Here is a 25,739-nt window from a genome sequence, read left to right on the forward strand (position 1 = left end):
GGACTGGCCTCAGACCGGCTATTTAAACCCCGACCCACGCCCCCGCCCCCAGCTGCTCTACTACAACACGGAACACGGATCAGACGGGGGGTTGGCCGGGGGGTTGGGGCGTGTGTCTCAGTAGCTGTTTTCATGGCCTGCCAGGATGTAGAGGTTGCTGTGGGCCGTGGGGTTGTCTGTGGGTCGACTCTCCAGGACCACCACCCTGCAAGACAAACACACAGCCGATCTAAAACCAAATAAAAAACGCACGCCATACCCGGGTTCACCCCAAGGGTTAGTCCCAGTCTTCCAAGGCCAGATGAGAAGACCCCACCCCCCACCTGCGTTTGTGTTTCCACACCGAGGAGGACCCGGTGTGGAAACGTAAAGAAGGCAACAACCCAACAACAAGATTCTGGGCGTGGCCAGAGGCTGTACCTGAATGGAGGGCGGCCTCGGCTGGCAGAATCTACTGGGTCTCTACGGTCGGCACGTCTTCAGTGACAAGCATCAGAGAGGATGTTAACAGGTGAGTGCGTGTGTGTGTGTGTGTGTGCGTGCGTGTCTGTGCACTCACCTATCTGACCCCAGCAGTCTGAAGATGCGTGTGCTGTCAGAGATCTCTTGAGTGATCTGATGAACAAACGGAGAGTCAGACAAACCAAATCGTCACCGAATCCAGATCCAAGCGCGAGTCTCAGTAGAGCCCCCACCTCATTGGTCTTGAAACTCCGCCCCTGCATGCCGTGCCTCCAGAAGGCCAACACACTGTCTTGGAGACAAACTGCAAAGACGTAAAGATGAACGGCAGCAAGGATTATTGAACGGTCTCATTTAACATCGTCTCTGCTCCTGGCAGCGCGTCCTCCAACGTTTCCTCCCGTTTACCTGTGGCCTCGATCTGGAAGTTGAAGGTGAGCTCGGCCGACAGCTTCCTGCTGGATTTCAACCTTCCCTGGAGGTTCACGATCTTTATGCATCCTGCACAGAGAGCGAGGAAGGCAGAGTCGGTTTTGTGAAATGCTAATGCTAATGCTAATAAACGCAAAGAAAAGCGCTTATTAGCATTAGCATTAACTCTGTTCTTGGTGGTGAAGCTACTGTTGTAGCCGCAGCTGCCCCGGGGGGGGGGGGGGTAGAATGTCCCCTCCTGACCACCACCGACATTCACTCGCCCACTGCATTCACACAGGCAATGTGGGCGAAGCGTCTTCCCTCAATCATCGGACGCCCCGCCCCGCCCCACCGAACGTTTGCTGGTAACAACTCCACTCACTGTCCAGGCAGACCAGGATCGTGTCCCTCTCCAGCTGAGTGACGTGGATCACGCACGTCTGCGGCGTGTCTGCAGAGGAAGACGAGGGGAGCGCGTTTCAGAAGCAGAATCTCGATGCCCACGAACCCGTCCGTGAGCCGGTCTCTCCCCCCCCGCTCTGACCTGATTCTGTAAACCAGGAGCAGGCCGTGTTGGGGTTGACGGTGCCGAAGCGGACCACCTGGTTCAGCTCGGTGCCTTTGCTGACTGCCACACAGATCAGAGGGTAGATCTCCTCCGGGACCACCAGCATCTCGAAGACCTCCAACGGACACGGCAGAGGGAAGTCGATGTTCTGAGGAGCAGGGGGGGGGAGGAGCCTCAGCGTTGCCGTGTCAACGTAGGGGATGTTTGGAAGGACAGAAGCTCACCTTGATGAGCATGAACTTCTGCATTGACTCCACCCACTCCAGCAGCATCACACTGGACTGAAACGCTCCACACAGGTACTTGTGGCCTGTGTACGGGTTCCGAACTGAACCACAAACAAACAAACAAACAAACGCATTATCTGCCACGTCTGTACAGACGCGCCAGAGACGTGAAACACGCAGAACGGCTAAGCTACACACGAAACGCCGCCGCCCTCCGACACCGAGACTCACCGACGCAGCACTTCTGGCACCCTTTCGTGTCTGGAATCTTATTGGACACCGCAAACTTCCTGTAAGTCACACACGGACGCCGGCGTCACGTTGCGCAGATAAAACAGCCGCGTCCTTCAATTCAAATGCCTCAGACTAAAAACGTCCGTTTATCGGACATCCATTTCCCCTCCTCCCAAACACCGACTCCACGCCGCCGCCTCCTGCGCCAGTTACCTTGGAATCATCTTGTCAGGCAGTTTGTGTGTGGGAATGGCTACTGGCAGCTTCTGCAGCTGCCTGGCCTGCTCGAACAAACCGCTCAGCGTGTGGGAGTAGAGCTGAGAGGCCTTTCCTGCAGCAGGATGAGACCGATCCAGATGTTGGATGAATGAACGCAGACTATTGACGATCGATCGGCACACAGGGTCGCGTTTATCGCTCACCGGATATGGAGAGGAGACAGTTGTTCATGACATACAGCCAAGTGCACCGCCGTGGAAAAAGCTGCAGACGTACAAATTAGAGATACGAAACTAAATTAGATCATTCACCCGATTCTCAATCCTTGATTTGTTTTTTTTAAACGTTATTTTCATTGTGCTCGCCTGCTCCATCGACGTCTCGTGCAGCTCGTTGAGGTTTAACGTGTAGATTCCCTCTTCAGCGCCGAATATCAAATACTGGTCTGCAACACACACACACGCACACCAAATAAATATTGAACAGCAGCAGGGTTCATCGCCCTTGTGGCTTCCCTATTGGTTACCTCTGGTGTCGGGATTGATCCAGGAAGTGGCGCAATGGATCTTCAAGGGACAGCCGTTGAACACCTTGGAGAAGCATGCGCCCATCTGCCAGGGTGGAGGCCACAAATAAATGCACTTCCACGTTATTCCCTTGCCGTCAAATGCTTTGATTGAATTACATCTCGATCTTGATGTGATGCAGGTAATTAAAAAAACACAAACGATTATCTGTCCAAAACAAATAAATATTCCCCGAAGGAGAGAGAGAGAGAGAGAGAGAGAGAGAGAGAGAGAGAGAGAGAGAGAGAGAGATACTCACGTGGACTTTGGGCGTCGGCGGGAGGCCGTTACTGATGGGTTTCTAGGACACACACACACACGAGGAATAATCAACATTTAGATCGATCCCGTGTGTTATCTGATCGGCGTCCGTCAGTCAGTGGGGGACTGAGTGTTAGCATTTAGCTTAGCATCTTATTGTGATTCAATTCTGGAGCATTTGTGGAAATTAAGCCTCTCACCCTGCAAGATTCCCATTTACACTTAACATTTAGCAGCCCCCCCCACCCCCCCAGTCTCACTTTATTCATTACTTTTCCTTGAATAGGAGAATAAACAGAACGTGAACAGTTTGCCGTCGGTGCTTCTACGCTCCCATTTAGAGGCTCAGGAACTCCTGGTGGTCATTTTTACCGGAACGTCCTTCTTGTCTTTCCGTATCGGGACACTGGGGGGCATCGTGAACTGTCTGTCTGCTGGCCCCTCCCTGTCCTTACTGTGTTGAGAGGTCAGCCCGTTGCCTGCAACAGAGGAGACACGTGTGACAGAAACAGAGAGCGGAGGGAGAGAGAGAGAGAGACGTGTTGTAAGACATTCAGTCGGTTTAAATGAGGGAAATCTAATGACTGGAGACAGAGGAGTAGAATTAAAGCAGGGGGGGGGGGGGGGGGGGGCTGGCAGGAAGAACACAGAGGAGGAGCACAGAAGGTGACCATTCGCCATGTTTACGGCTGCTAATTTATAAAAATAGAAATAATGCGTATTAAATAGTGATTGGGAAGGCGTTTCCTCACACCGAAAACTAAAACATTATCATTATGGAGGACTATTTTATTATATGTCCCTGTCTTTCAGTGAAAGAATAAAACTAAATACATTTTAAACACCACGAAGGTGGAAGTAGGGTACATCCAAAAAGCTCCAATCATGCTGAATATTCCCTAATAAGTGGATTCCTATCCAACGATAATCATTTTATTGGAATTTAAACTGGTTTGATTTGACCTAGGTGCTTCTGTGCATTTTTTTTAAATCTGAAAATTACAAACAAACAAACAATAAAAAGCCTTAAAAAGCATGTTAGCAACAACTAAAGTTGCTTTTAGAACTGACTGAATTAATTAAGCTGCTTCCAAGAACAAGAAACATATTTAAAGCTAAAGCAACACTAAATTGGCCTTTAAAGGAGAAACAGAAGTTCGGAGACGATGTTTCCTCCTCGTTCTTCTTCCTCCCAGGGACGGGGGAATGATAAGAAACTACAAGCTTCTAACCGATTGGATCAGTCGACCAATCAGACGTCACAAGGACTGACAAACACGGAAACTGAGCAGCAGCTGATGGACGGAACATACAAGAAGTTTGGGGGACTGATGGGACGAAGGAATCGGACTACGAGGACACAACCATTCCGACGGGGTCTGTGGACGCTACTGGTGGCTGCTCTTACTCTCTTCCTCTTCCTCCTCTTTCTCCTGCTCCTCCTTCAGCACCTCCCACGCCTCCTCCAGCTCCTCTTCCGTGTGAGGCGTGTGGAGCCACTGCCAGAAATGCCTAAAACTCCCATCATCCTCTGGGCCAGAGTGTTCAAAATCCGTGCGCTTGGGGCTCTCATTACCTAGGCTGCTGCGGCGGTGGGGCGGCAGCTTCGGGGGCGGGGGCCGAGGCGGGACGTTGGAGGAGGGCTTGGCGGGGCTCGCCGTCTGCGGGACCGGGCAGCGTTTGATGGTCCCGCCCCCTCCAGCGTCATCCTCGCTGTGTGATTGGCTATCGTCATGTTTTTGCGGCTGCTGCTGAGACGAGCAGATGGACTTGGGCTGAAGAAAGACAGCGAGGACTTTATTGATCATATTCTGGGCTATGAACTCCCGAGTCGGTGGGGAGACCCATTCAGTTTGACGCACCTTGGGAGGAAGTGGAGGCGGGACCCTTGGTCGCATGATAGTGCTTGATTTACTGAAGAAGAAGAAGAAGAAGACAGTCACCATTCAGAAAAGATTCTTAAAATAAAGAATCACAGAAAATATCTCACACACACACACACACACACACACACACACACACACACCAGGACAAAACTGAGGCATGGCTGAACTTGGCATTTTAAAAAGGACAAGTTTATTGTCCATGCTAGCCCTGATCTTTTAGAGATACCCTTCAAATGACAGAGGAGACCAGAGGTAGCATTTCACAGGGAGATCACATGTTAAAAGAAGTCTTTAAATGACAAGTGTAACCACAGCCTGGCATTAGGAGACACTTAGACCGAGAAAAGGTTTAAAAGTGACACTGGAATGTATAAAGTCTCTGAGAGTTGCAGCGCCGACCCAAAACGGGAAACAGACAACTGTCTCCCGTTTTGGGGCTTCCTACACCCTCTTAGTGCCACGAAGGATCAGCGCCGCTTTAGCAGAGAGTTTATCCATTTGGATTTGAAGAATTGCCGAGCGGCTTGTTAATGACGGACAAAAGAGAATCAGAGAAAGAAATATCTCAGAATGATAATCGTTGAACCGAGACGATGATTTGGCGGAATGACGCCCAACAGACAAATGGCTGAAGCAATGGACACAGTTTACACTTCGGAGTTTAGCCGACAGACACCGCGAGCTGCTGGCGCCCAGCGGCAACGTTCGTCAGCACGTTACGCTGAAATCAGAGCGATGCCGTTTCAGTCGGGAATAAATCAGACAACTGTCGCGTCGCGGAGACAGTCGTACGCTCGATTCGCTCGCTCGCCTTCCGGTATGTCGTAAAACACGTTGTAAACAGACAAAACACAACAACAACAACAACAACAACAACAACAGACCAGTGCGGTCGGAAAGTCAAACCGTCTTCAGGCGCATAAGCCGGAAGACAAATTATGGGTTTTAGCAAAGCATTGACCACCATTAAAAAAAGCCTGATCATTAGTAGACAGAGAGCAGTGATGTCATTGCTGCTTATTTGTCCTTTATATTGTCGTCACTGTCATATTTCCCCATTAGCAGCATTGTAATTCACATTCTACTGGCTTCAGACATGCTAAAAATGCTACGGTACATACTGGTATCATATACTAAATAAGATGGCAAGTAATTTTTAGTGGTCAATGGTTGGCTGCGTGTCGATTGGCCGATTGTTGGCTTATAGAAATGTTCAGCTAATGTTCTCAAAGACGGTGACAAAGTGTTAAAACTTTAAAGTGGAAATGACCAAACCTACACGAGCCGCACGATTAAGAGAGCTTAGAAGTCACCCTCATTTATATTCAGGGCCTGTCTCTCTGATTCCAGCCTCGTCATTGGCTGGTAACAGTCTGGTAAAGGCGAGAGAATACAGGCGACAGATGGCGAGCGGAAAACAAAACGGCAAATCAGATGTCAAGGTCAGGGGATCAGTTATGCAAGCAACAAAACCACACCCACGGCTCATTTCAAATAGTCAGTAGTCGGGCTTCCGAGTCGTCTTTAATGCCGACTTAGAACCGAAAAAAAGGTTCTATGCAGGAACAACTGAACTCCTCATGAAGACCCTCAGGGGAGTTTATAACGCTGGGGTTCCAGTTAGTAGCCGTTAAACGTCACAGTGGCTCCAGCGTAGAAAGCAGACAGGGCGTGCACACACACACACACACACACACACACACACACACACACACACACACACACACACACACACAGATGGCGTGACGGTGGGGTGTGCGGCACAAAGATGCGTGGATGAAACTAAAGGACGACGGGAATCATTCCAAGACTGAGAGGGAAGAGAAAGAGACCAGGGGGAGAGACTTCCTCTTCTACGACTGGGAGGAAAACTTACTGAGTGTGAGTTTCATCATCATCTGCATCATCCTCATCCCCATCATCCCCTAAGTGTGCCACATGGCCCCTGGGAGAGGAGGTGAAGATAGGGGCAGGGGTGGGTGGGGGGGGGGGGGGAGAAAGGAGAGGGAAGGGGTGGGAGAATTTAATTAAGAGGGTTGAGGTGAGGGAGGTTAAAGGAGAAAGGGAGCAGACAAAGGTGACAGCAGGAGGAGGAAGAGGAGGTGGAGCGGAGATCTGAGTGAAGTTTTGCTCAATCCTTTCCTTTCAGCAAAAAAAACGGATAAATCAGTGAAGGTCTGATCCTTCCTGCTTCCACGCCAGACACATCCGACCCCGACTGACCCGATCAGAATAAAGAAGTTAGTAACTCTCATCATTTCTTAGGTGAAAGAAGTTCAAATACTGAAAGAAGATCGATGCACCAAAGGAATAAAGAACAACTCGGATTTAAGAAACTGCCTCATATAAAACTTTTAATTTACACGCTCAAAACAGTTGAGAAGGCTTCAAACCCAAAGACGCGTCTGGTTTCTAAAAATGGAGAACCGAGGTAGCGTTTTTTTAACCCTCTGTTTTTTGTCACAGCTCTCGTGTGTTTTTTATGCTGAGAAAAGGATTCAGAGAAACCAAAGATTGTGACATTGCAATCCGCAAAGGCCCAAAGATACTGATCATTAATATCCTTGGCTCGATTAGAGAAACAGTCTCCACAAATTTGCCAGAAATATTGTCGTCATTCCCAGCTTTGAAGCAAAAATTGTGTGTGTGCGTGTGTGTGTGTGTGTGTGCGCGTGTGCGCAAGCCATGCTTTGCAAAAAAGCCCCTACGAAGCACCGTTTTTCCTGATGACATCAAAGCGTGACACAAGCAGAGGGAAAATATCAGCCACAAGAATCCAAAATGCCGAGAGGAGCAAAAAAACAAAAATAAAGCCTCAAGTCATTAAGACAGTGCTAGTGGCAGGTGATTGGTTGAGATTAGTCCTGCCATGGACAACCATTGGCCGATGGGTGGTTGTCTGGTTAGAGCACCGGCGAATCAAAAGGGCTTGGCTGAATAAGGAAGTGACTTACCTCTGCTGTAGCTCCTCCTCCACGGATTTGAGAAGACTCCTGAGGAGGAAAGTGTGAATGACAAAGATTCTGACGACAGCAACGAGAAACACGTCTCTGGCGTACGAATTTGGGTCAGATCAACACGCTTTAGGAATCCTCTTAGTGAAAACGGTTGAAGCATCAACATGGGGGGGGGGGGGGGGGGTGTATAAAATAAACTCACTTGTTTCCTCCCAGCAGACTCGGTGAATCGTGGCCGTACTCGTGCAGCTGCAAGTCCAACAAGAGAAACAAGCTGCGTTACAACAGGAGGCATTAAAAAAAACCCAAAAAACGTTCTTTGTGTTTGATTCCAGTGAAACCGGGCTGAAGCATAAACCACACACACGTAGCGCTAAAACAAAAAGACCCCGTTCAGTCGCCAAAGCCCTCCAAGGGGCCGATACTGTAGTCGCCGTGGTGACAGTTATAGTAGCCTGCAGGAAGAAATCCCAAATTTAACAGCGGCTTCGATCAAAAACAGACATACGCGGCGAGTCAGAGTAACGCCGTTCACATTGTGGCCTTAAAGTGAACACAGGATGTCAGCCACGACAACATCCCTCGTTTTCACATTTAATAAAGGAAATGCACCTTTTAAATGAAACTTTTAAGATTAAGAATAATAAACTATAAACAGTCGATTTCTGGTCTGTGCAAGAGAAACGTAACACTTCAATGCCATTACATTGAACACAAATCGGACAAAACCTGCAGTCATCCGTTCGTCTGTGGCTTTAAAATGATCACAGCTGATGTTTAATCTACCATCATGCAAGAAAAAAAAAGAGGACGCTCAAGGTCAAATGTCTTCACGTTAGCCCGCAGAAAGGTGAACGTTTTAATTATTTCAGGGGGAAAAAAGGTCAATACAGAAAGATTGGACAACAAATATACAAGAGGCTTGCTACTAGCAGCTAGCTGGAAAGTTAAGCTAGCATGAAGCTACAGCATGGGAGAGCTGGAGCTAATAAGCTGCTTCGCCACACCGCAGGTTAGAACCGACGCTCCGAAGGCGTTTTCGGGTTTGAGCGGAGGATTCTTTACACAAACAGGATCGTGGTGTTCTAATAAACGCCATCGTTTGGTTCGCCATTAAACCGGCAGCTGGACTTGAGCCAGATTCACGTCTTCATAAATAAATGTTTATAAAGGAGTGAGAAGCCATGAAATGAGACGTTATTAGACGTGTTGCATTCTGGGTCACGCCCAAGATAAAAGCAGTCGTGTTGAAAATTATAAAACAAAGCTGGCAGAAGTTTGAAGGCTCACCGCCACCTTCGACTTTTTGTAAAGCCACAATGTGAATGCAGCACTTTGTCAGGTGATTTTAAAGACACACACACACACACACACACACACACACACACAACAGGATGGAAGAAGGTAGCGCACAAATACAGAACAAAAATTCTGTAGAGGACTATTATGAAACACAATACAGGAAACATTCAGTGATTATCGTGTATGTCTGTAAATCTCAAATAAAAAGCAGAACGTTTTGTGAAGAGGGCAAGACATCATTGTCAGATATAAACCCCCCCCCCAAAAAAAAATATATAAAAAAATGAATATGTTTGTTGCGTGTACTTTATGGATCAAACCAATAAAATCATGGCTCATTCCTATCACCATGACAACTACAACACCAGCGCATCAGGCAAAAGCCAGGCCTGGAATAAGATAAACAAAATGAACCGGAACAGATGGATGGAACAGAAGAGAAGGAAAAAGTGAACAAGAATAGAAATGCAAGTTGGACGCGGAGCAGTCGAAGCAATCAGCGCTCTGGAAAGTCTTAAATGAAACGGGGACAGTTTAAGCTGAGCCAGCGAGACAGAAGGAAGGATCAGGACGAGTCAACGAGTGTGAAGAGAAAGACAGGTATGAATGAAGTAAAGATAAAACGACTTGATGTTTGGGTCACAGAGGAGGAGGCCGGACGAGAGAGACAGAAAGAGTACTACCATATTAGATCTTGCGGTATAGTAGAGCTCCTCAACACAGTCCAGATAGGGCTCAGAATCACACTGGTCAGCAAGACAGAGCGAGAGAGACCGTAGTTAATACATTAACCTGGACTCATGGAGGGGATAGGGGGGGAGGACATGTACACAAGGGAGCGACTGATGGGCGAGAAATGGCTTGAGGGCAAAATGTGCTCGGAGGGCTGCAGATCGGCGAGAAGTTATTCCATATATAATCAGAATACTTATAATTGAACTAGGAAGGAATTTAATCATATACACCCGAGAGCTCTTCATGAAAAAAACGTGAACTAACATTTGGGACTGAAAATATCTCACCTTGAATTTATGTTAAAATATATAATAACACAAACGTACCAGTTCAAGTGTTATTTCATTCACTTTAATTTTAAATGTGCACGCTTACAAAATCGATAAAGTGTGAACTGCATTCAATTAAAATATTGGGTCCGCGATGGCGCTCAGGAGTACGACTTTAAACCGCGATCCGGCGTTCCGTGAGCTGGGGAGGCACGACGGCGAACACGGCATCGAGCAGCGCTTCGTGCCGAACATCGAAACCTTGCTGCTATTTTATTACAGATTATACATCAGATTATTCATGTGGTAAAAAGAATTATTGCATTTGAGACGCCATGCGTGACACAGAGTCCCTCCATCGCCCGTCTACCTTGTGATGGAGGGAAATACCAGTCGAGAAGGAGATGGATGGAGACGAGTGAATGAAAGATATCACTCCAGGATTCAGTGGGAAAGAGAAAAGGGGGAATCGTTTTAGAATAATTGGAGGGGAAGGGTGCTTTGAAAAGCAGGATTTATGTGGAAAGTGTGAGTGCAAAAGAAAGGATGGAGAAAGTGGGATGTGCTGAGGAAGATGGTGCGGCTGTGCAGGAAGACTTTTACTACTTCTTTTGTCCACCGGTCAAACTTCTTTCCCGAGAATTGGGATTGTTTTATTAACGGACCAATTTAACAAGCGACGGGGGCTCAAGCCGCGACGTCCCTTTTTAGGTTCGAGTGACTTAGGCTAAAATTCCTTAGCTTCCATTAACCTTTGCCGCGCAGCCTCAGAGGTAGCACGGGTAGCGTCTCCCTCGAGTCTGCCCCAACCCGGATAAATGCAGAGGGCTGCGGCAGGAATGCCCTCCGGCGTAAAACTTAGCTAGAAGGCTCCTCCTCCCCCGAAAGAGGGAGGAGGAGAACCTCTGTCAGCCGGTGTTGCCACCACAGCCTGCTGTAAGGGTCTCTGCTGGGTCGGGCACGGCCAGAAACTGGAGCGTTAAATCCAGCAACAGAAAACGGGATACGAATTCCAGGTCCAGGCACTCAAGCTAGTTCAAGAAGTAAAAGTCGAGATCGAGTCTAATTCATTTTGAGCAACGGATTCTACTCTGAAGTCTTTCTGAACATCAAAGCTCTACACCATGTCCCAACAGGAAGCGAGTCAAGGCAGGTTGTGGTTGGAAAACCAACTCGGAGACGGCAAAGTGCGGCAGCCTGCTGTCAAGACTCCGGTAGATAGGGCAGTAGCAGAATTCCTTCCATCCCACTCAAAGGTCTTTGCGAGGTCGGATCCGGGCTGAACACGGGGAACTATGTGGACTTTGCGTTTGGTTTGACACAGATTGACGACAACACGGACGGATGGGGGGGGGGGCGCTTCGTCGGATTCAGTGAAGATCAGCCATGCTGGTGTTTGGTAAAAGGGGCCGTCCCAAACGCACCCCCCCCCCCCATCTCAAGCACTCGCACACGCACACGTTCACACACCAACGTGCCACGGCTGATAACCCACCGGTTCGTGATGAGGCTCCGTCTCCTTCCTCAACGGAGGATCGAACTTCACCTGACCAACTGAGGAGGTTAAAAGGAAGAGACGGAGAAACAAGGGATGAGTCAGGAAGTTCAAAAGAAATCTGGATGAGAATGTTTAAACTCACAGTTTATTTCCGACAGCGTCTTTTCCTCTCGGGCACTCCTGCTGGTGGAACGGATACGATGAGGAACGGAGACCGGAGACTGTCGGGGGGGGGGGGGGAGGGGAGAAGGAGCGGCTCAAAGACTACTCACATGTTTCATGGTATGAAAGAAGGTTGTAAACACCTATATATATATATATATATATATAAATAAAAACAACAACAATCACTCGGTTTATTTTCCCATCAGCGGGATATGATAACACAGCAAAACAGGCAGCAACCAGTCCGTAACCAGACCAGCTAAACAAAGCAAGTAACATTTAGGGCTCCAACAAATCGTGTGTGGAAAACACAGCAACTCGAAACCATGCTTCAAAACGCAAATCAAGAGCGTCAAAGCGCAGATCCAACGATTTAAACCGCCCGGGATCACGACACACAACTCAGAGTTAGTTCCCGCAATGGCCCTGTGAATGAAGATGGCGCCCATAAACGACATTTACGGACGCAACGATGCGCAAACCGGCGAACCAAAGACAGGATTCAGTCCCCCTTAAATCAAAGTTAGGATTTTAAGTCTCTGAATCATCCTGGATGAGGTTCAGGTGGATTATTTAAGATGTGCGATGACGTCACAGGTTGGGCGCCATCGTCATGATTTGAGCCATTTCTCTATTGCTGCCACAGAACTTGAATGAAAAGCGCTCGCGGACGTGAACGAGGTTTGTTTTGTGTACGGTTAAACGGTGCGTTTCAGCAGATTCTAAGAACTGGTGCAGCTATGCGTAAAGTAAAGCGATCATTTGACTGAGGAGAATGATCGGGCCGAATCCTCTCCCTGGTGTCAAACTACTTGGAAGTTACACGAACGGTCAAAACTGCTCACTGGTATGTCGAGACTATTTGTGTCGGATGTCATGGTAATCCAGAATCACATGCCAATGCCAGTTTCCATGACAACACCAGTAGGCACTGAAGCGAGTGGAAATCCAGTGACGGTTTCTTTTCATTCATTTCTGTGGTTCACCCCAAAGTCAAAAAAAACCCAGCCGCGCACGAGAGTCGCTCGCGTTCAGACACTTCAGACACCGCAGCCTTCGCCGGTACCTTTCTACGGGCCGCAAAGCGGGGTGCACGCCGGGCACCGGGGCTTATGGGTAGGAAATATCCCCTGTACTTAAACTGAGGAGGAGGCAAGGGGAAAGAATACAGTATAAAAAAAAAATAGGAAGCGGGAGAGAGGGAAGATGAGCACAAGGAGATCCAAGGTGAGAGGCGTGAAATAAGAAATGGATGAGGAGGAAATGATAGAGGGAGAAGGGGACGGACAAAGAGCCGAAAGATGAGTCATATGTGGGAGGGGCAAGACAGACTGAGGCTGAGGAGGATGAAGGGCGATTGATGAAGAAGGAATTCAAGGAGCAAACGAGGAGATTGAAGGAAAGGAAGTGAAATCCAGCAGAACATGATCAATCACTCCGTCGACACATCTGAAAGCTTCGGCATCCAAACCAGAGGGGGGGGGGGGGGGCAAAGGTTACCTCGGGTTCGGGGTCATCGTCGTCAAAATCGTTGAAGGTGCTGTGGTCGGGGTTGTTGGATTTGTCCAGCAGCTCTATGGCCAGCGTCCTGCTGAGAGGCTGGGACACGAACGGGTGCTGGAAGGCAAGCGAAGGCGAGGCCCGCGTGACGTTAACGCAACGGGCCGCGACACACGGGACGGGTCGAATCTGCATCGGATTACAGCCGACCTGCAGCAGCTTCTCCGCCGTGGGCCTTTTCTTGGGGTTCTTGGTCAACGACAGTTTGGCAAAGTGGTGGAAATTGTTTGTCCTGAAGACAGAAGCGTTGTCAGGTAAACGGGAGACAACAGCAGCGCAGGCGGAAATAAAAGAGTCTCCCTCTCACCACTTGAGTTTATCTTTTAACTTCGGAGGCTGGAAATTACTCTTGGTCATTAAAAAGAGAGCCCTGCAGAAAAAAAAAAAAAACAGATGTCAGATGCTGAAGGGTTCACCTCCCTAATGTTAAAAACACATACTTGGTATCGCCACCATTCTTTCATTGACAGTTGATGTTTCTGTACCTCATGGGGTGAAGGTCGAACATGGGCGGCTGCAGCTCAGCCAGCTCTATGGCTGTAATTCCCACGGCCCAGATGTCACACAGCTGGTTGTAACCTCCTTTCCTCTCAACTGCTGCAACCTCTGGAGCCATCCTACGGAGACGCAGACAGAAGTGCACGTGAGTGAATCCGCTCGGTTTCTCTACAACGGCACCGCGCCGACCCGAACTCGGCATGACGCACCCGCCGAGACGCTGCCGTTCTAAAAGCAAATCTGGAACCTAGAAGTGAAGTTCGCATTCCTGATGGGTTTTGTTGCCGCCGTCAGCTAACACAATACACACGCATTTACAAACATTTTTTTTTTTCTCTTTACACTCGCACCGATCCGAACAAACAGCGGAACGAACGGAGGAAAACCAGCACAACTAACCAGTAAGGCGTTCCAATGAATGACTTCCTCTTGGCCAGCGTGGCGGTGATCTGGGCCGATACGCCGAAGTCCGCTGGGCAAGGGAGGAGATAGGATAAGATAAGAAAAGCAGAAATGAACGGCGAGCAGAGAGACGGCGTGAACGGACGATCCTGTCCAGACTCGGGCCCCGCGCGCTGCTCTCACCTAGCTTAACATAGCCGTTGTCCGTCAGCAGGATGTTGGCTCCCTGTCGGGGACAAACGCGCAACGTCAGCATCCGACACAAGAGAACCGCATTCAAGTCAAATCTTCCCGTGGAGCGGAAGTGCAAGTTAGCTGCAGAGTGGTTTAGCATCGATCAGCACGGCCTGCAGCTATAAATGAAGAATAAGTGCATGCAATCGGCACCGAGAGTGCCGGGATAGAGTTACACCCGACAGGTAGCACATTCCATTCTCCAGTGTTCTGCACACTCACCTTGATGTCTCTGTGCATTTTGCCTTTGTTGTGTAGGTAGTATAAACCCTGTAAAACACAGCCACGGAGAAACTGGTGCAATCAGAGATGTAAAAACAGGAACACGGAATAAAAGCACACTCACTTCCAAAACATTTCTAAGAGCTTGGATTCACGCGGATACTTTATACGGCAGCAGGCAGTCGCCTCTCATCGCTAAAGCGTTAGCGCAAACAGCCGAGTAAAAGCACATTCTGGTGCCTTCGTCTCCATGTCCTTTGAAGAAATGCGACCAGAGTGTAAATAAATAGATGCCAAACGCTACCTGCAGGGTTTCCCGTGACATGTAGGCTATCTGAGACTCTGACAAAGGCCCGGTGACTGCAGGAGGGAAAACGACAAAGCGTGTGAGACGACGAGCGACTCGTTCAAACATCGTGCGTTTCGGAGCGTGATGTTCTTGCCGTGATAGATATCCTGCAGGGAGCCTCCCCCGCAGTACTCCATACTGATCCACAACTTATCTCTCCTGCACAGGAAACACACACACACACACACACACACACACACACACATCAACACGGCCCTCTAAGACACTTCTGTGACGTCTCCCTCGCGTAAAGGAGTGCGTCTCGGGGTAAATCGATATCTCGCCCTTTAATAACAGAAGCAGAAACACTTACCGGAGATAACTGCCGAAGTATGCCACGATGTTGGAGTGCTTGCAGTCCTTCATCATGATAATCTCCTGCTGGACGACGGCAAAGTCCTCACCTGGAGCAGCACACGACAAGTTTGCATCTCTGTTAGTGTGTGGTTAAATAAAAAGGTGGCTCGGCTTTGTCTGTTCTTTCTTTAGTGGAGGAGAAGGGGTCAGAAACAGATTTAAGGAGACCGATAGCAAGGGAAGGATGTTTCCAGCTTGGGGATTGTGGGGAAAAAAAGGGTCTGAAGAGAGGAGAACGCCAAGGAAGAAGCTGGTAAGATGACGGCAGGGAGAAGGAGAGGAGCTTAAAGCGGCGTTTAATGTCAGGATAGAAAGATGAAAGGCTCACCCGGTTCCAGTTTGATGACTTTGATAGCAGCCAGCTCTCCTGTGTTTACATTACGAGCCTAAAGGGGGGAGGAGAGGAGACAAAGTGAGCTCGGGAAGTCTCTGAAGAACGGAGATCTGGCAACACAAACACACCTCGGGTTGTAGAGGAGCTGCAGGACGAAAGAACGAACAACCAAAGTCGGGTTGGAGAAGGTATCGAACCAATAAACAATCAGCTGGATGAGAAATTGATATCGTTGACGATAAGCGAGTAAAACGTAGAGATATTGTTTAATATATTAGTCAATAACACAAGGCTGAGCTGCTTTCATTGACTTTATCACAGCGGCTACCCCCTCAGATAAGGCACCAGGAAGCCGCCAATAAACGGAAGAGAAGAAGAAGCAATCAGAGAATCAGCCATTCAGAATTTTCTCTGCAGCCACTTCAATATTTCCTGAAAAGCTGACCTCTACCAAAAAGTGTTTTTCTTTTTTTCCAGGACTGAGATCTATTTTCTATAAATAGTGCGTTGTGTTGACATCCCAGCAGCGCTGGGGTGAGGCGGGAGAACAAACGCATGAATAAAAGACGCTCCTTCAGAGGAAACGTGAATTTCTTGCTCCCATAACGCCAAGAATGTGAAACTCCGAGTGCATGCGAGGAAGAAAGAGACGGTTCACACTTACAGATAAAATCAAGTCCCTCAACAGCAGAGAAAATAAGAGCTTTGATTCTACGAGCCGTGGGAGAACGATGCGTCACGTCTGGAACACGGCAGCTCTTTATATCGAGTTCAACTGTAAGCGTTTGCAATTTCTAGTTACCATGGACACTGATAAAAACATCCCTTCTGAAACATGTCCAACTTTATATAGAGCATTAGGAATATGACATCAACGACTGCTTAACTGTAAAAATGCACCCCTTAAATTTAGAATCGCTATAAAAAAAAAAAAAGAGAAGTCTGAAAAGATCTTAGATCCAGATGAAGATCAAATCTAACGTCGGGTCATAAAACCCATTCGTGGTGAGGTGAGAAGATTCAACAAGGTCAAAGTAGGTCTGTCAAACCGAGCTGCCGAACCAACTATCAGTAGGAGTTGTCATGGTTACCACAGCTTCAAGACAAAAGTTCCTAAAGAAGACGCCAACAGGAACCCGACTTCAGCACAAACACAAAAGCAGTGAAGAAGAAAAGATCTCACGGATGACGGAGGGACAAGCAGCTGCACCGCTGAATATTTGTTATTATTCATTTCTTACGCACTGTGGTGGGAGGGAGGAGATGAAACATGCGGGATCAGTAAAGTATATTTCTATCCATCTCTCTGTACAACAAAACGCACAGAGAAAAGACAAAGGCGGTAAAGACGGAGCAGAGACGGCTCAGAGGTGACTCGTAGCATCGGCACAAACGTAGCATTCTTCTACGTTTTTAATAAACCGTTACGCAAACGGGCCTCGGTCTCCGCAGCGGCAGAATTCAGGCGACACGAACGCAGAACGGAACGGCGGACAAAACGTGACGGGGGGGGAAGACGAAAATGTCCGGTTTGTTTTTCCACCACACAGCATCTAACGGGAGTCGTTTAAAGCCAAATTTAGCGTCACAATCCTTCCATTGAAGAAAGCAAACGAGTGAGTTTCCGCTCCAACTATTAAAAACTAGACAATCGGTTGCAGAGAAAAACAAATAAAACCACTGCGGAAGAATTGAGTCTGCTCTAACCAGAGAACTTTAAACCACCAATCGGCTCGTTTCACAGCATTCTTGACTTTGTGGCTGGAATTTTAAAAAGAAGTCGGCTTCACGGACGTGACTGAGCATCCTTCTGCGCCGCTGACATCCATGTTCAGACGCGTGCCGAGCAGCTCAACACGCTAACCCGAATGCAGGTTCCGTAGGAGCGCGCAGTCACACAGACTTGGCTTCGAGCCCCCCCCCCCCCCCCCCCAGCCCAATCACATGAGCGCTCAATCTCAAAATAGGATTTGACACTTTTACCAACCACGGTGCCAAGATCCCCCCCCCCCCCCCCCCCCCCGACCTGTTCGGCAGCAGTCGCTCCTTGGAAGCCGCATAAAAATGACGGCGCTCCGAATAAGCCTGCACACGTTTCCTGTCGTGGTTACTTAGCAGCGATCCAGCTTTGAGATAAAGTGATGAATCATCGTTGCAGGAGCGGCACCGACCCGTCATCGACTCCGAACTATTTGGGTGTCGGCATGCATGGTTTCTGTGCCCTTCTGCTACAGTGCCAGTTAAGCCTTAAATTATTTTAATGACATTTACCGAAAATGCTTTTTTTTCTTTTCCTTCCTGAAATTATACTAAAATCATGACATTAAACTATTTGTGTGGATTTTAAACAGTCCGATCACCCCCATAGTTCGTGGTACAAAGCGAGATTGTGACGGCCGAAAGATCAATGAAGGAAATAGAAGCCGAAACAATAGTTTCCCTCTTCAGGAGCCACGGAATTTTGACAGCCTTGCTATATTCAGAGCTTTTCTCTTCATTCATGCTGGAAAGCAACAAGTGACAAAAACAGGATGGCTCTGGGCCGGTCAGTCAATGTGACGACACCACCTTCGGGTTTCGTGTTGTCGGCCACTAGAATAGTATGAAACAATAGAACACACAGAGGAAGTGACCATTCCTGTGGCTAACCAGCTGTGCCACACACACACACACACACACACACACACACACACACGCGCACAGATTTGTCATTAACTCATCTCTATCCCTGCTGAAGGCCGTTTTCAACTTCCCCAATCCAGAACAACAAGGACTGTCACCTTGATAAGACGGGCCACTCCTCTAACAGCAGCTCCATCAGGCGTCGGAATGCGAGATGATTGGTCGGTGAAATCACGTGACTCACTCAGGGACAACCCTCAACGCTGTGCTAAACAGCACGCAGCGGTGTTTACGACGCAACGCCGCCTCATCCCGCCCTCGGGAGAGACCGCGCCAATTCGTCCGAGTTTGGTACCGAACGACCCAAACGCTTTGACTGTGTTGGGGGAGTGGAGTAATCACGGGTGCCGCCTCCCACAGGAACCGCCGACGGAAGTTTAAGAAGGCTCTATATTTGTGATCTTGCGGTCGGCGGCCACGTTCCCAGCCGACGCTCTTCGGGTTAGTTGATAGAGAGAAAGAGGCGGAGGAGACGACGAGCATCACGCGAGCTCGTCGACTCAAACATTCCGACCCAAGCCGCAGCAGAACCGCCAAATATAGTCATCGATGAGGCTTGTTCAGCAGAGCCCCGGTGCTCACGGCCTTTAACCCGAAGGTCTCGGGTCATTTAAACCTTTCAATTATAATAATATTACAGAAAAAAAACAAAAGGCACCTTGCATTCATTTCTGGTGATTAAATTAATCACATTCATTTCAACATGTGATGAGAAATTTTGGGGTCTGTTTGGACTTGAATCCATTACCGTTTGGAATGTCAGCAAAAATGCATGTTTAGTCAAAAGCATGTTAAATACCTCTGCGACAAAACCGTTATAATATCGCTGAAGTAGAAATGATTGAAAGATAATTATAGTTTACTGGAATAGGCCTGAGAACACTCTGGCTCAAGATGCAAGTCTCCATATCTGCCACTGATTAGAGGAATATAAATTCATGGCTTCCAAACATCCAGAGAAGAGGGAATACGAAGATTTGTGTTAAACTTTATTTTATAATAAAGCATTCCAGAAGGACTTCACATTATCCTGCATGACATTTATTTACTGCGTTTATCCGACGTAGCATGGAGGAAAACGCATTCGTGACTGTAATGGACTGGGGGGGGGGTCGTCGTAGTTCAGAAACGTCCTTTGCTTTTAGGACGTCGGCTGTCTGCTCCAAGCACAGGCCCCGAGGCAGGAGTGAGGCTAAAGCAACAGTTTAGCTCCAAATCCCGACAGCTTCGTAGATATTAGCTTTCTAATTTCTAGCTAGCTAGCTAGTTAAAGCTCGTTAGCTAGCTAGCTTTAGCTGGTGTTAGCGTCGAGGCTATGTTGTTTGTAGCTTGTACAGCGGAAGCTTTAGCCAGACTTGATTTCATCTGTCACTTTTCTGTCGCGGCTAAACGGAGTTAGTTTCAGACAATTAAGCAAACGCTCCGCAATAGTACGTTTAATAGTGTAGCTATTACTATTACTATCCAGTTGGTTTTCTCGCAAAAGCAGCAAATCACTGCGTGTTGTTATTTTCTTTCTTTTTTTCTTCAATGTCTTCACGAAACAACCAAGAGCCTAGTTAGCTTCCAGCTGCTAACAAGTAGACAGGCGCCCATTGTCGGACAGCTAGCAGCTTAACCTCCATGTTCTTTCAGCTCTCGTTTATTTATTTTTTTAACAGTAACGTCGCTAATTATAGAAGTACTCCAGACGATGACCGCAGCAGAAGAATGTCACCGGAGCATACGCGGAATCTTTAGAAACGTCTCACACTTGTAGAGCAGAAAGTAACAGATTCTTTTGCTTGACACATTCAGATTTGTTTACCCGAGCTCCTGCTGCAGGTTTACGGTTAGCACTAGCGGTGATTGGAGATGCTTTCTCGGCAGCAGAACATTATTTATTTAGGTCTACGGCAGAAGTCCACAACGTCTGCTGAATAATCGGGGAGTAATGCCCGAACAGTGACACTTAATTAAAACAGCCTTGGCGCGAGTAGAAGAAATATTGCATCAGTAAACAGCAGTTTTAGCGGCACTAGCTTATTATACATACATAATATGCATTTACCTATTGTGGACAACGCGAATGAGTTAGAGTGGCACACTAATGCAAAAAAAACAAGTATTTGTCCGATAATGGAACTCTGCACTTGCACCCGTACTGCAGTTTTACCTTGTACACATCTCCGTATGTGCCGCTTCCTATCCTCTGGATCAGCTCGAAATCCTCCTGCGGGTTCCGCCGGGACAGGTCGACACTGGAGTTCATCATTCCCGCTGCCGAACGCGCGTCGTTGACGAACTCCGACAACGTATGAAAACAGATAATTTAACAAAAAAAATAAACATACGGCGTCAGAAAATCCCAGCCCGAGCACAACGTAGCTCCAACATGGCTGCCACTGCCGCATTGCGCATGCGCAATGAGCATTATGGCGTACCATCCGCAGCCAGGCGAATGACTCGCTTTGAAGTCGCCTCTAAATGCTTTCATAAATCAAAGGGAGTAATAACTTATGTTGGGGAGTAATAAAAAAAAACTCAAAGTGGATGTATTATTTTAATGAAACAAATATAATACATGTTACCCTTTATTGTATATATAATAATAAAATGAACATGAAGCTGTTTTAATTCTAATCTGCAAACACACCGGAGCAGGGAAATGGATGAACACAACGACGTGCTGCGCGGCCTCATGCGGCTCCGACGCGAAACTGGGCTAAGCGGGGCTGAACAGAAGCATTTGGCAACGACAGAGCGCTTCAGCCAGGCTCTGCGAACTGTGCAGCGTGCAGGAGTCCCTCCATGACAGCCAACAACACAGTTGTCGTTTCAGTCCGCTCAGAAGATCATTCATGGTGTTACGTCACGTTTTTGTGCCCATTATAAACAAATGCAGCAATGAATTCCCAGTGCAGGAGATTAAAACAAAGAACAACAATAAAACATCACAATAACAAATGTCGCTTTGGGCTTGATCTTTATAAAGCGCTTTGGATCGCACACAGACTCGGTTAAAATATCTCCAACAATTGTTACTTAAGGCTGTTTGGCTGATACAAATAATAATAATGTTTCCAATCCACAGGTCTCACAATTTAATAAGGTACATAATCAACATTTTATGTACAAATAAAAAAAAGCAGATAAAAAGCTCCATTAAGTGTTACTTTTTAATGATAAGCCAATAAAATTAGCCATTTACATTACAATGCAACTTCCACCAAAGCTTATCAAGCGTCCATCTTGACATATTTATGGATAAGACCGTCTATTAAGCCTAAGCTGACTCTCAGGGTAGCCTCATGCTTCAGGGAGGAGACGACGGGAGGCGGACTGTGCTGCGTTCCAGGCTGACCGTCCGGTTTCTGGGCCGGTGGGGACTGGATTCCCTGGTGCATTCGGACCGTTTGCTGCCTGGTGGAAGACAGTGATGAAGATGTGCGGTCAGGCGTCCCGGATTGAGGCTTTGGCTCCTTCTGCATGATGAGTTTTTTCAGTTGACAGGATAACGTAGGACTCAGAAGGAGAACCATGGTACCACCGACACAGAGGACCCTAGACAGAGAATAAAATCACATTCAACATATTTAGACTGTCTCACAAATGTACATGAAATGTGCTTTAATAATAATAATAATAATAGGACAGAGTTTATGAAACCACAGACTTTTTCTTACTGACTGACCCAGTCTAAATGAAAACGTGGACACGAACCTGTCCATCTCGGCGAGGATGAGTGGCAGGTCGGCAGCCATATCTGCTTTGGTGCCAAACTTTTTGCCAAATGGCAGATCACAGACGACAGAATCCACGCTGGCACTGGGCAGAGGCAGCGCTGCGCACACACACACACACACACACACACACACACACACACACACACACACGGGAAAACAAACCGGCCAGGACGTAAAAATCTAAACGCTTAAAAGACACACATCCAGCATCTTTCCAGGTTTCCTACCCACGGATGAAGCTTTCAGCAGGTGTACCCTCTTTCCCAGCTCTGCAAACTCTACATTCTCATTGGCCTTCTGCAGCTGTCCGTCATCTATGTCCACGCCCAGGAAACAGGCAGCCTGTAGATAGATCCCAATGAGGGCGATCGGTTGAACACAGCAGATCGACTCGGCATCACTTTGGTAAACATTTCCTATAAAAGTTTTCTTTGCAGCTATCCAAGAAGTTCTGTCCTCACCTGGTGTTCCCGTGCAGCTTCTATTAAAATGGTTCCCACCCCACACATCGGGTCGAGCACTCGGGTGCCTGGCTGGGGAAACGGGAGATAGCATCCAGTGCGACAGTGAATTACGTTCCGATCGCTGCACGTTGCAGATTGTTCAGGCTCAATTTTCACATTGATTTGGGTCTAATACCTCCTTGCTTTTTTAGCGGAGCATAGCTGCACAGACTACCTGTATTTGACCCAGTGAGGCCATAGCCCAGGCTACAGTCGACCTCAGCCCTGTGGTTTTGATGTAGCCTCGGCTAGCCAGTGGCAATCTGAAGGAAAGCGATAGAATACCCGTACATTGTGACATGCCAATCAAATGAACTGGGCCTGACAAGATAGCATAAAAAAAAATATGAATGCTAAAATATAACCTCGTAAGTGGGATTCCCAGCAGGCAGAGGTCATCACTCAAATAAACATTCACCTGTGGGACAGTGTAAAAGAGAAAAACCCCCGTTAGATTTTAGAGGACAAGCGACACCATTATTATTATTTTAGATACAGTCGTGAAAAGAAAGAACAGGCAGCTTCTTTTCCACCTCCAACTGAGGATTCTTCAGGTCAGTCCTCCATCCCAGCCGTCGTCTCACACCTACTCCAATCACTTTACTCGCCTCCTACATGAAAACACACAAACACCAAAGGACGCGGCATCAAACTGCTAAACTGGCAGATTTGTAAGGATCTACTTTCACCGGCGGCATCAGTTTGGGGACCCAAACGTTTTGAGATGCGCCAACCTTTATTTCACGATTGACTTTGGGTTTAACATTCTACAGATCTGCTGTTAAAGCACGATTCACGCCTCCAATACAGAATCCAATGTCCTGTCACTGTTTGAATCACAACGGTCGCTGACTTCCTCTACCTGTGAGCTGAAGTGTCGGGACAGAGATCCTGTACATTTGCAGCTGATCCGGAACGAGGCCGGGAGAGAAGGAGGCTCCGGAGCAATCCTGCTGAGCTGCAATCGATTCTGATCGCTTCCCTCAGTAGATTTCTCTTTTAATACGAGGGCAAAGATGCAAAAAGAGACCAAGAAGCAATTAAAAACAGCAACAACAACAGAAGTGAGAACTTAAACCCCAAGTTAAAACTTTATTGAGATTAAAATCTTCTCACCGTTGCCCACTCTTTCCGAAGCTCCGTCTTCCACCAAGCCACTCGTCCTCCTGCTCGTCTCCACCTTTAGGTCTGCTCCTGGTGTCTTCCGGTCTTTGTCAGGGGAATCCGTTCCTGATATCGTTCCAAGTTTAACATTTCTCGGACTCCTGTGGAACTTTGTTAGCATTCCATTCTCTTCTTCTCCTTCTTTCTCACACATCATCTCCTCCTCTACGCACTTTTCACTCGCAGAGTCCTGAACTGCACTCCCTCTTTCCTCCTTCTCCTCCTCCTCCTCCTCCTCTTCCTCCCTCTTTCTCTTTTCTCCCAGTGTTTGTGCTCTTTCATGTCGGCCACTTCTCTGGCTACTACTCGCCTCCCTCTGTCCTCCTGTACAGTATCCAGACTGGACTCCGCTCCTTCTCTCCTCCTCACTCCCCTTCGTCTTTCCGGCTGCCATCTCCCCCTGCAGGCGACTCCATGTCATTGCAGCACTGGTCCACTGAGTCCCGTCGCCCAGCAGGCTGGACCTCAGCACAGAGGCAGCCTTTGCTATGAATGAGAAACACAGTAAGTCAAAACCAAACAAGCGCATTTGGCTTTAGAGGATTTGCTTCCTCATAGAACTTTCTTTTCAGTGTGTAAGGATAATTGTGTGTTGTGCATCTTCATTTCGTGTACCTGAGCTGGTGCGAGCAGACAGGCACACAGGTGCTTCCTGCTTCAGCAGCAGAAAGAGTCTCTCCGCAGCCTTCAGCTCACCGACTCTATTGATGTCTGCGTACGAGCTGAACAGAACTTTACCTGCCATTTGACGGACCTGGACACACAAAAAGAAACGCCATAAGACGAGAGGAGCAACACACCGTAAGGAAATGCATCACGTGTCGGCTCACTGATGAATCCTCGGGGTTTCTGCTGGGTTAGAAGCAGAAGGGTCCACCTCTTGTAAGAAACAAAACAATGAAAATACTTCTAACTTCATCACTGCAGAATCTGGAAGTTTAATTTCAGACACATTAAGATTAAAAACAAAACGTATTTCAGACATTTTTCTCATTTAAAGTTTCACACTTCTAATTTTGATTTACGATGAAATGGAAGTGGATGACAAATCTGACTGAGCCCAAATTCTGTTTTGGTAAATATTGCATTCACCCTATAAATTCACGCTGGGACGTTAAGGGATGAAACTGTGTTAACAGCTCAAATATGATGACCTGTTTTCCATCAACAATTAAAGTCTGACATGTATCTCATCACTTCATTGAGAACTAATTCTCATTTACAATCACGACCTGGATAGAAGTTGCGTGTTTTTGGTGGTGGGAGGAACCCGAATAGAACCCACGCAGACACGGGGAGAACATGCGGAACTGGATTTGAACCTGTGACCTTCTTGCTGTAAGGCCGTTCATTTGTTTTTCCGGCTTAGCTTTTTAAAATGACATTTGCCTCCTTCGAGCGAACACTCACATCTTCCGCTGCCAGTTTCTTCTTCACCTCCTCCATTAAGAAACGCTCCATCCCGTTTCCGGCGGTACAGAAATAACGAACTAAACTCCCTTCACTAATCGGCTCGGTCATTGTGTGGGGTGATGTCTCTGCAGCGTCATTAAAGGCAACTTGGCTGTCGCTCTGACTTCCCCCAGAGCGTAGCCATATTGGATTTGTTGTTTACACCGGAAACGGAATTACGTCATACAATTGCAGCGACTAACCTATGCCGGCAGGGGTCTCTCTCTCTCTCGCAATGGAAAACCCTGTTGATGTAACTTAATAAAAACATGTTTAAACTGCAACATTGCGTTTTTTGCTTTTTTTTTTTTTTTTACATTATACTGATTGATTGGAGCAAAATCTACTGAAGAAATGTGAATATAACTAAAATGAATTCATTTTGTAAAGATATTGAGATAAAAAGTATACATATTTATATATATTTTTCCATTATCTTGCTGATTGTTGTAAATGCCGTACGTTCGGTGCTTTTAATCGTAATCAAGTTGTAA

At 47.5% G+C, this 25,739-nt stretch overlaps 2 protein-coding genes across 2 annotated transcripts; both read right to left on the minus strand.

The window, feature by feature from the left end:
* Nucleotides 1-20,717, minus strand: LOC137896034 (mitogen-activated protein kinase kinase kinase kinase 3-like). Its single transcript, XM_068741565.1, has 35 exons — nucleotides 20,557-20,717; nucleotides 15,714-15,771; nucleotides 15,342-15,432; nucleotides 15,123-15,187; nucleotides 14,984-15,039; nucleotides 14,680-14,727; nucleotides 14,407-14,449; nucleotides 14,221-14,293; nucleotides 13,809-13,940; nucleotides 13,631-13,693; nucleotides 13,474-13,555; nucleotides 13,264-13,380; nucleotides 11,741-11,819; nucleotides 11,596-11,654; nucleotides 9,777-9,842; nucleotides 7,997-8,043; nucleotides 7,792-7,830; nucleotides 6,714-6,782; nucleotides 4,814-4,865; nucleotides 4,360-4,726; nucleotides 3,324-3,430; nucleotides 2,950-2,991; nucleotides 2,651-2,735; nucleotides 2,490-2,569; nucleotides 2,328-2,388; nucleotides 2,119-2,236; nucleotides 1,903-1,961; nucleotides 1,669-1,772; nucleotides 1,421-1,592; nucleotides 1,259-1,327; nucleotides 871-963; nucleotides 696-766; nucleotides 560-615; nucleotides 421-462; nucleotides 1-205 (listed from the first exon to the last, which is right to left on the minus strand). The coding sequence occupies exons 1-35, from the start codon at nucleotides 20,653-20,655 to the stop codon at nucleotides 118-120; spliced, it is 2,952 nt and encodes a 983-aa protein (XP_068597666.1). The 5' UTR covers nucleotides 20,656-20,717; the 3' UTR covers nucleotides 1-117.
* Nucleotides 20,718-21,477: 760 nt separating this feature from the next.
* On the minus strand, nucleotides 21,478-25,314 carry thumpd2 (THUMP domain containing 2). The gene is made up of 11 exons (XM_068741700.1): nucleotides 25,177-25,314; nucleotides 24,421-24,547; nucleotides 23,746-24,279; nucleotides 23,492-23,625; nucleotides 23,163-23,240; nucleotides 22,995-23,047; nucleotides 22,805-22,892; nucleotides 22,588-22,659; nucleotides 22,354-22,468; nucleotides 22,104-22,224; nucleotides 21,478-21,944 (listed from the first exon to the last, which is right to left on the minus strand). Exons 1-11 carry the CDS (start codon nucleotides 25,312-25,314, stop codon nucleotides 21,620-21,622), a joined length of 1,785 nt encoding a protein of 594 aa, XP_068597801.1. The 3' UTR covers nucleotides 21,478-21,619.
* Nucleotides 25,315-25,739: the final 425 nt, after the last annotated feature.

Source organism: Brachionichthys hirsutus, chromosome 7 (assembly GCF_040956055.1).
Source record: "Brachionichthys hirsutus isolate HB-005 chromosome 7, CSIRO-AGI_Bhir_v1, whole genome shotgun sequence".
Taxonomy (NCBI): domain Eukaryota; kingdom Metazoa; phylum Chordata; class Actinopteri; order Lophiiformes; family Brachionichthyidae; genus Brachionichthys; species Brachionichthys hirsutus.

Excerpts from the sequence above, each read along its gene's own strand:
- LOC137896034 (XM_068741565.1), bottom strand. The coding sequence starts at position 20,655 with ATGATGAACTCCAGTGTCGACCTGTCCCGGCGGAACCCGCAGGAGGAT. Across the intron at positions 11,820-13,263 it reads ACGATGACCCCGAACCCGAG|TCTCCGGTCTCCGTTCCTCA; the intron begins GTAACCTTTGCC and ends CCCCCCCGACAG. Across the intron at positions 4,727-4,813 it reads CGCCTCCACTTCCTCCCAAG|CCCAAGTCCATCTGCTCGTC; the intron begins GTGCGTCAAACT and ends GTCTTTCTTCAG.
- thumpd2 (XM_068741700.1), bottom strand. The coding sequence starts at position 25,314 with ATGACCGAGCCGATTAGTGAAGGGAGTTTAGTTCGTTATTTCTGTACC. Across the intron at positions 24,280-24,420 it reads ACCTGTGTGCCTGTCTGCTC|CAAAGGCTGCCTCTGTGCTG; the intron begins GCACCAGCTCAG and ends TCTCATTCATAG. Across the intron at positions 23,626-23,745 it reads TTCGGAAAGAGTGGGCAACG|AGAAATCTACTGAGGGAAGC; the intron begins GTGAGAAGATTT and ends TCGTATTAAAAG.